Source organism: Cynoglossus semilaevis, chromosome 17, assembly GCF_000523025.1.
Source record: "Cynoglossus semilaevis isolate Cse_v1.0 chromosome 17, Cse_v1.0, whole genome shotgun sequence".
In the NCBI taxonomy this organism is placed as follows: Eukaryota; Metazoa; Chordata; class Actinopteri; order Pleuronectiformes; family Cynoglossidae; genus Cynoglossus; species Cynoglossus semilaevis.
Window position 1 is genome coordinate 4143806 of NC_024323.1, and position 9985 is coordinate 4153790.

At 38.4% G+C, this 9985-nt stretch overlaps 2 protein-coding genes across 2 annotated transcripts; both read left to right on the top strand.

Annotated features, from left to right (window-relative positions):
• Window positions 1-450: 450 nt before the first annotated feature.
• Window positions 451-5589, top strand: retsat.2 (retinol saturase, tandem duplicate 2). Its single transcript, XM_008329464.2, has 11 exons — window positions 451-699; window positions 1969-2151; window positions 2229-2470; window positions 2865-3066; window positions 3156-3353; window positions 3770-3889; window positions 3970-4108; window positions 4223-4332; window positions 4464-4633; window positions 4767-4926; window positions 5076-5589. The coding sequence occupies exons 1-11, from the start codon at window positions 540-542 to the stop codon at window positions 5222-5224; spliced, it is 1833 nt and encodes a 610-aa protein (XP_008327686.1). The 5' UTR covers window positions 451-539; the 3' UTR covers window positions 5225-5589.
• Window positions 5590-5733: 144 nt separating this feature from the next.
• On the top strand, window positions 5734-9427 carry cdk21 (cyclin-dependent kinase 21). The gene is made up of 8 exons (XM_008329465.3): window positions 5734-6157; window positions 6381-6621; window positions 6795-6927; window positions 7102-7269; window positions 7375-7484; window positions 7631-7681; window positions 7891-8023; window positions 8475-9427. Exons 2-8 carry the CDS (start codon window positions 6392-6394, stop codon window positions 8547-8549), a joined length of 900 nt encoding a protein of 299 aa, XP_008327687.1. The 5' UTR covers window positions 5734-6157; window positions 6381-6391; the 3' UTR covers window positions 8550-9427.
• The last annotated feature ends 558 nt before the right edge of the window (window positions 9428-9985 follow it).

The following is a 9985-nucleotide window of genomic DNA, read 5'->3' on the forward strand; positions in this document are numbered from 1 at the left end:
TTTAAACAAATGGGCAACCAGTTGATATCAGACTATTTTTTGGATTACTTTGTTATTACTATTATTATGATTTGTGTTATATTTTTGATTTTATTATTGTTATTATATTATTATTATCAGTATTGCTGTATATATATTTCTGTCACAGTTTGTCAACAACTTTTAACCTATTGGATATACTCACTCATTATCAGCTTTTCCCCATTTCTTTTTTCCACATTATGTACACGTATGCACAGTCTTTACTGTAGTATTAAAGGTGGAACAGTTAGATATGAATACAGTATCGTATCGGAGGTCTATAACAGGGATGGTCTTTTTTCACAGTCAAGGTAAATAATAATATAATAATAATAATAAACGCGAAGTTATTTTGTAAGCCAGGCGCCGGTTCATCCATTTTGAGTGAATGGGTTCTGATTGGTCCAGATTATATGTCTGTCAGTGACGTAATCTGGGTGAATACGGAAGACAGTGCCGGTGAGGTGAGGTGCAGTGCAGTTCGACTTTCCCGGTGTTTCGCTGTCTTCTCTGTCAACATGTGGATCGCGGTCGTTGTCATCTGTGTAGCTTTGGTCGCTTTTGTATTCAAGTATGTCTTCGGTAGCTCGGGACCGAATCCTTTTGAGAAGGACACACGTGAACCGCTGAAGAAGATGATCTTCGACAAGAAAGAGAAAAATAAAGTCCTGAAACAAGGTGAGCTCATTGAAAAGCGTTGATTTACCTGAGGTACCTGGGTTATCGATTGCAAAATAAATAAATAAATGATAAAAAATTGGACACAGCCATTTGTCATTAAGTGTTCATGTTGTTATCTAACAATGTGGGCCAGGTGTCAACGATGTTGACTGGTGACTTTTACTCTGAGCACTCTGAGCTTGCCTGCTGACCAGGTGTCATTAGGATTATATATAAAGTGTAAATATACAGTTACAGAAGTCCTTGCATTCTAGCCTGATGTTGTTGAAGCACAAATGAAGAACACATTTCCATATCCCTCGAACAATGTTTCTTTTGTCAGTGTTATCAGCACTGCTTTTGTCAAGTTGACATGACTTTAAACCAACGAATGTCACCCTTCCTGTTTCCAAGTTTTGTCATCACGGACACCTTTGGTTCTCTGAAATTTAGGGGAACTAGATCTTGTGTAAAATGAAGTAATCACAAAATGTGCAAAATTTAATATTGGGTCAAAATGACCCTCAGAACCCCATGGGTTTATTGCTGTGAAGTGGAGGGCAGCAATTCTACAGATGAGCAGTCAGCTATTATATTTGGCTTGTTCTGAATCTCATGTCCATTATTTCCTTTAAATCTTGAATATCTTTTGAATGTTATTACATTTATACCATTCTATATATAGTTATTATAATAAAGATCAGATCAAGAACCCATTCTTTTGCCTTTTAAAAGTTCATTATAATAGAATTATCTTAGATTTCATCCTTAAATTCATTGACACATTCTTGATACATTTTATGGGACTGTTGACTCATAAAATAAATAAATATCAATGACTTTTCCCCTTCTTATTTAGAGTTCACCAAAAAATCAAAACCGGAAGTTTTAAGGATTTTTTTTGTTTGTTTTCAGTAAATTCCCTGTATTTCCTCAAGCCTTTCTGCCCTCACAAGCCTTTCCCAAACATTTTGTAATCATTAACATTATGAGGAACTTGATGCCTGCACTCGATCATTAAAACATTTTGAAATAAAAAAAAGTGTGAGGAGTTAAGTGTAAAAAAAAATATTTTGAAGAAACAGGTAGTTTGGTGTTTTATATTGAATTTTGATCTTTTAACAGAACATCTTGGTACATATTTAAACTGTAGTCTCACTGAAAAGGACAAAGTACAACATCCTCGTAAAAACAAGCAGGGAGGAAATGTAGATTATTACAAAATTAGCAGCATTTTTTCCAGACCCAAGCTGTTGTTTGAATTTTTGTCTCCTCCTCTTCATGAAGGCTTCCTGGCCAGTCGAGTTCCTGACAACCTGGATGCCATCATCATTGGTAGTGGGATTGGTGGTCTCGGCCTTGCTGTGCTTTTGGCCAGAGTTGGAAAGAAAGTTCTTGTCCTGGAGCAGCATGACCGGGCTGGAGGATGCTGTCACACATTCACAGAGAAGGGTTTTGAATTTGATGTTGGTGAGAAAAAGAGTTTCTTATTTCTAACCTTACATACAGTGAAGTACTTAAGTATTTCACAAAGTTTTTTTTTTCAGGGATCCACTACATTGGCAACCTTCTGGACCACAAGCCCTTTCGCTGCATGTTGGACCAGTTGACTAATGGGCAGCTACAGTGGGAGCCTCTGGATAATCCCTTTGACCAAGTCGTTCTGGGACCTCCAGAAAACCGACGCCTTTATCCCATTTACAGCGGCAGGACCCGTTTCGCAGAGGAGTTGAAGAAGTGTTTCCCTGGGGAGGAGAAGGCCATTGACGAGTATGTCAGGCTGGCCAAGGTGAGCTCTAAACCAGGGCTGCCAAACATCATTTTCACCGGGGGCCACATCAGCAATACAGTTCCCCTTGAAGGGCCTGGAAGACTGTGTAGATTAGGGGTCCCCAACCCCCGGTCCGCCGTGGTACTGGGCCGCAGTGGAACACAATAAAAAAACAAAACTTAATTTTTACTAATTTACTTGATTCAAAGAAAGTCCAGTCATATCAATTTACTTTCTTTATTTAAAGATAATCTGGCAAAAAATAATCTAATTTTAAAAAAATGGGTCATTCAGAATCTAAAATATGTTTTATTCCATATTCTTGTCTATAGGATTAAGAACATAGCACAGCCTTGTTACAGCATGGGGTTCAGTGAGAAAACTGTATGTTGTCTCTTTGTCTCTTTTCCAGAAAGCTTCACGGGGCATTTGGCTCTTGGCTCTCCTGAAGATGTGCCCCGCCCCCTTTGCCCGACTGCTGGTCTCCACTGGTCTGGCCAAACGTTTCTCCTTTTTCTTTAAGATGGGATCATGCAGCTTGACAGAAGTAGTGAATGGACTGACAGAGAACAAAGACCTGCGGGCAGTTTTCTCCTACATCTTTGGAACCTACGGTGGGTCAGGTGGTTATTCTGCAGACGAAGTCCGCTTGCCTTCACCACTCATTTCTTTCTTTCTCTTTATTCCTTTCTCTTCTCTACAGGTAATATGCCCAAAGATGCCAGCTTTTCCATGCACAGCCTGCTGGTTGTTCACTACCTGTATGGTGCCTGGTATCCAAAAGGCGGAGCCAGTGAAATTGCGTATCACATGATCCCCATCGTCGAGAAGTCTGGTGGTGCTGTCCTGGTTCGAGCTCCAGTGAACAGAATCCTGTTCAATGATGCCAAAGAAGCGTGTGGTGAGTCTGGGGACAACTTCAACAACAAACACCTCTACTTTTTATTAAAATACACAAATGTATTAGTGCAGGATGATTTTGAAAGTGGTTCCAGTGTGAACAAATGTTTATATGGTTCAGGATTTTATTACATTTTCTCTATGCTGTATTTGTGGCATCCTTAATATGAATCAAAATAAGATAACATTAGTATTAACTTTGTATTAGGTCAACGATAAGTGGATGGACGCTGAAATTATTGGATGCAGTGCACATCTGCCTATGTATTAAAAAATGTTACAAATTTTTATCTGATTAGGCTTTACATATTATTGATTAATTAATGTGTTAAATACACAATTTTAACATTAGTTATGCACACTTTACAACCAAAGCTTAATACCAGGTCTTAATGAGTCCTTCATTCATTGTTGCAGGTGTGAGTGTCATGAAAGGTCAGGAGGAAGTCCATGTTCATGCTCCCATGGTCATCTCCAACGCTGGGATCTTTAACACTTACCAAACCCTGCTGCCCAAAGAGCTCCAGGCCATGCCCGGTACCATGAAGCTACATGTTCACATTTGAGACAATGGTCGTCTTCTAAAGCTTTTCAGTGTGAAGTTGTTTATCTCACAGAAATTCAGCAGCAACTCAGTATGGTGAAGAACGGTGAAGGTGGCCTGAGTGTGTTTGTGGGTCTGAATGGGACCAAGGAGGAGCTGGGCCTCAAAGCAGACAACTACTGGATCTTTGCTGAAAACAACTTGGATGAACTGTATGTTGTGATGAATCGTTGTTGTTAAATCCATATCCATGTGTCACAGTTTTGTTTTGGTTCTCCTGTCCTCTTCTAAAGACCTATTGATTGTAAATGTGATTTCTACAACAGGACGACAAAGTACTTATACGGAGATCGGGAAGAGTCCGCCAGGAAGATACCTATTCTGTTTGTTGCCTCTCCTTCAGCCAAAGATCCAACCTGGGCAGAAAGATCACCAGGTATATGAGCATGGATATGTGTGAAGCTCAACTGCTGCCCTACAAAAAAAAATCATAAAAAGTCTTGTATCATCCTGTTTTATAGAGCAATACGATAGGTGTATTGACTTCATGAATATGTATCTTGTTAGGAAAGTCCACTTTGAGCTTGGTCAGCTTTGCCAACTACAAGTGGTTTGAGGAGTGGAAGGATGACAAAGCGACAAACAGAGGAGCAGAGTACAAAGAGCTAAAGCAGGCTTTCATCGACTGTGCTCTGGACATCGTCTTGGATGTCTTCCCTAAAATAACACGGGACAAGGTAAAGATTCTGGAGGGGCAAATCTGGACATGGTCACATGATCAAAGCAGAGGGCCCCTACCTGGAGTTAACATCAACTTTAATTTGCTAAATTCCAGATTTACTTCTACTTTTACTTCATTTCTTTGTGTAGATTGAATACATTGACGCCGGAACCCCAATCACAAATACTTATTACATTGGAGCCCCGAAAGGTGAAATCTATGGGGCAGATCATGGCATCGCCCGCTTTAGCCCTGAACTCAGCGCTACCGTGAGACCCCAGACACCCCTGAAGAATCTGTATCTGACAGGTCAGTCAATAAATGTATTTATAGTAATAACTAAACACCAACAGTTTAATTCATGTGTAATATTTTTGTTGAATGTTTTCAATGCATTGTTATCTACATTCCTGGGAAAGTTTTTTAGTCTGAAATACATTCATGACTTTGCCTTACAGGACAGGATGTCTTTGTTTGTGGTTTTGCTGGAGCTCTGTCTGGAGCTATCACCTGTGGCTCTGTCATTCTCAACCGCAACCTTCATCTGGATGCCATTGGCTTGGCAAAGAGAATAAAATCCGTGAGCAACAAATATAAAGAGGAATAAATGTCTAACGCTGCTGACTGCTAAATTACACATCTGCACACAGCTGGTTTTTTTCTTGTCTCAAAATAACAAAGAAACCATTTAAGTGCTTTACTGCAAAGACTGTTAAAATAAAACATACAGCTTTTGACTGATTACAAACTTACATCAGTATTCTATTTGTTATTATAAATGGAATGTTTGATGTCTTTCAGTAACACTTAGTACATGCAAGTACTTGTTAATCATTCACAGAACAGTTGTGTGGTGTTGTCTACTTTGCTTTATAATTACCTCACTTGTAGCCATTGCTTTATGTAAAGTTAAGAATACTCTTCTAACCAAATAGTTGATGGCGAAAACAATAAAGTGGATAATAAATGTAATGTCATTGAGACATATTTTTTAATTATATAGATTTAAGGTTTTACATATTTTCAAATTGGTAACACACCATGATTGCAAACAACCGTAAATATTTTGTTTACCTTTTTACAGTATTTACAGTACTAATATCATAGTATTCATAGAATAAGGAAAATATTTGTGATTTCAAGGCAACATAACATTATTTTAGTCTTACGAAAAGCACCTTTATTTAATTTCAGTACCATTTAAGCAAATCTACCATTTTACCATTATGAGGAATGGTATAGTAGTAAGAAAGAAACCGAATATCTTAATTATTAGTGACTTCACATAATTCACAATATTTTTTATGATTGTGTGACTTTTTGTTTTTTTATTCGGTTCAATTTCTGACCTCTGCACATGAACGCACCACATGTACGTGGCCACACACCAGCCAGTAAAAAGGAGTGGGCCAAATCAAAATCATGTACTGATTAGTCCCCTTACAAAAGGGGTGTGATTTTTTCGGACTATTACCTTTAAATAACGGTGCAAACACCAGAAGCATTCTCTTCAGCAACTCAGGTATTAGGGAGGCGATAGGTGAGTGAAAACCAGTGAAGGCATCACGAACTAACAGAAATGTGTTAATTACAGTTAAATACCAAAAGTTTGTGACATTGTTATGACAGAAGTACACAGTGTACTACATGCAAAGCAACTCAGTTTTTATTCGAATTGAACTTTTTTTTAAACTATATTTTAAATTGCTGCCATCTTTAAGTGAACACGTTTCTAGAAGATTCGGTTAATGTTTTGTCTTTAGTTGGCAAGAAAATGGAGGCCAGCTTTAAACCGCTATCTTACGAGCTGCTGTCAGAAGTTGGAGAAGGTTCCCATGGTAAAGTGTATAAAGCCAGAGAAGTAGGGGCAAACCATCGATATCTAGCGGTGAAAAAATTCGACTTCCGCGGATATGATCCCGAAAGAGGAATCCCCGCCTTTATCATCCGCGAGGTGGCGCTGCTTCGTAAGATGAAGCAATTCAATCATCCCAACATAGTCAAGTAAGATGAAGAATAACTTCCGTACTATTCTTTATTATTTTATAATTTTCTATTGTATTCTATTGTCTCAATTGTATTTAAACTTAGTATTTAATTGTGTGTAATAATTATATAAATACATCAGACATATTTTATATAAAAATATATTTGTTTTGTTTTTTTGGAAAATCCAGGCTTCTGGATGCAGCTGTTGACCAAGTAGATAGGAACTTAGGCCTCACTCTGGTCTTGGAGTACATTGACCAGGACTTGTCCACATACCTGTCAAAGGTTCCAGCTTCTGGACTGAGGTTCGACTGTATTAAGGTACAGCTTCTTCATGTTAGACCTGTGCAGAAAATCTGGACAGCTTTGAGTTTTAATTTGGACAGCTTTGATTATGTAATATTTCAAACTGATTTTCACCTGCTTAATCAGTCATTACATGTAAAAGGAAACACTTAAAAATGTTCTGCTCTATTGTTCTTCGTGTCTCGATAGAATCTGATGCTCCAGCTTCTACGAGGTCTGGACTTCTTGCACATGAACCTGGTGCTACATCGTGACCTGAAACCAGACAATGTTCTAGTCAGCAGCCGTGGAGAAGTGAAGATTGCAGACTTCGGACTGGCACGGATCTACACCTTCAACATTGCTCTGACTCCAGGTGTAAGTGGAATAAAAAAACTGTGACTGGGAATTATGTTTTTTACTGACCCCTCTCACCCCTGCTATTGTGTTACTTTATTTTCACTTTATTTCTCTGTTCATCAGGTGGTAACACTCTGGTACCGAGCTCCTGAGGTGCTGCTGAATTCTGTTTATATGTCCTCAGTGGACATGTGGAGTGCTGGCTGCATCTTTGCGGAGCTCTTCCTCTTGAAGTAAGAATGATAACGGTCTGTGAGCAGCACACTGGCAGCTTGTCATTGTTGGACGTGTGTTTCTTTATTTAAATTTAAAGGTGAAACGTTCCTTAAAGATTCAGAAAATCCATATAAGTTCCCTTATAGTATTTGTTCTTTTACAGGCCGCTGTTTCAGGCATTCACAGATGTGCAGCAGCTGCAAAAAATCTTTGCGTAAGTATTTTTTAAATCCCTTTTCTCTCACATATCACATATTATTTATACATGTGATCTGACTGAACAGACAGAACATTGACCAAAACTTGATGTGTTGTGAATCTAAATCTGACCATGCCGCTGAGCTCACATTTCCCCTGTTTACACAAGGTCACAGTGACTTATATGTTTTGATCCTTATCATTTAAGCAATTCTTTTGTTTCAGACTTATTGGTTTACCAGCGGAGGAGGACTGGCCCGCCGACAGCCCCTTTTCATACACATTCAACTGGGGGCCAAATGTTTCCTGCAAGCTGCAGCTGCATGAGCTGGGCCCATTGGAGAATGACCTGCTGGCTGTGAGAACCTTGAATGAAATGTTCCTGACTCTGCTTCCTGTTTCATACAGAAGTTAAATACCTACAATGTGGTAGTGTGGGTAGAGCACTTAGAATGTTAATAATTAATGTGAGAATCAAAGTAGAGCTAAATAAAAGGTGGCACTTTGTTTTGGACAATTAGTATAGGACCAACAGCTTTTTGAATGTGTGGTGATTGTGGTTTAGTCAATGCAATCCAAGTGAAATTGTTTAATATATTAAATATCAAATCACAGCTGTAATAATCATGATTAGTGATTGAGTTTTCCGAGAGAATTTGATTGTCAGCCTTATATATTTTACGTATATCACTGTAAACATTCAAAACAGAAGGTAACACTAGAAAATCAATGTTATATTGTGTTTACGTTTACTCTGTCCAAAATAATGAATTCCTGAAGTTTGCTTTGCAACATTTCCTCACCTGCAGAAATGTCTGACATTCAGACCCAGCAGACGCCTCTCAGCTGCCGAAGCTCTGGCTCATCCTTTCTTCACTCAGTGAAGGTTTTCTGTGGAAGTGAGTGGAATGGAGAAACCTCTGACTTCGACTGATGAGACCTTCACTCCACTACAGACAGCTTCAGTGTTGGGATGAAGTCAAGTCACATTCACCATGTCTGTCATCATCAAGACCTCGTTGTGTTATGTTTTTGTTATATATGTTGTTTTATTTTTATTTTTTTTAAATGAACTTGTGCTTTGGCAATTTGTCAACACTTTTATTTTCAATAAGTGAAATCACTTTATTTGTTGAGAGACAATTTAATTTTTACTGTCCATTTGCACATCTGCCTGTATTTGGAGTCAATAGGTTGTTAACAGTTTTATATTTTGAATTTTCTGTTTTGCTGGAAATGACTGAAAACAGTTGATAAGTAAGCTAATCTGACTAATGCATAAGAGAGAAAACTTTTTTTTATTAAGCACAATTATGCTGCAAGGACAGGAACAGGTCTGTGTTTTGTGTTTAAAATGACAGATTGTATGAGTTGGTGCTGTTCATTTGAAAAACGTTTCTATAAATGATAGTTTTACAGACCTGTCTCTCCTTTTGGTACCACAACATTGTAGTCCTACTGAATGCACTGAGCCGATTATTTGCAGTTACATAGTTAGAACAGATGAGGTCAGTGTTGAAAGTCACACAGGCGTTAACAACAGGTTGAAGTCCAGAAAAACGAATAAAAATGCAAAATGTATTAACACAGACACGCTATATATGTGTGTATATATACATATATTAGCACATACATAATATTGAGTTAAATTAGTGATACGAAGTGGAGCTGAATCAGTTTTACATTAGTAACATAATACAGGTTGTTGTTGTTCCAGAGGCCAATATGTATATACAGTATATATACAATATATACAGGGAGTGCAGAATTATTAGGCAAATGAGTATTTTGACCACATCATCCTCTTTATGCACGTTGTCTTACTCCAAGCTGTATAGGCTCGAAAGTCCACTACCAATTAAGCATATCAGGTGATGTGCATCTCTGTAATGAGAAGGGGTGTGGTCTAATGACATCAACACCCTATATCAGGTGTGCATAATTATTAGGCAACTTCCTTTCCTTTGGCAAAATGGGTCAGAAGAGGGACTTGACAGGCTCAGAAAAGTCAAAAATAGTGAGATATCTTGCAGAGGGATGCAGCACTCTTAAAATTGCCAAGCTTCTGAAGCGTGATCATTGAACAATCAAGCGTTTCATTCAAAATAGTCAACAGGGTCGCAAGAAGCGTGTGGAAAAACCAAGGCGCAAAATAACTGCCCATGAACTGAGAAAAGTCAAGAGTGCAGCTGCCAAGATGCCACTTGCCACCAGTTTTGCCATATTTCAGAGCTGCAACATCACTGGAGTGCCCAAAAGCACAAGGTGTGCAATACTCAGAGACATGGCCAAGGTAAGAAAGGCTGAAAAACCACCACCA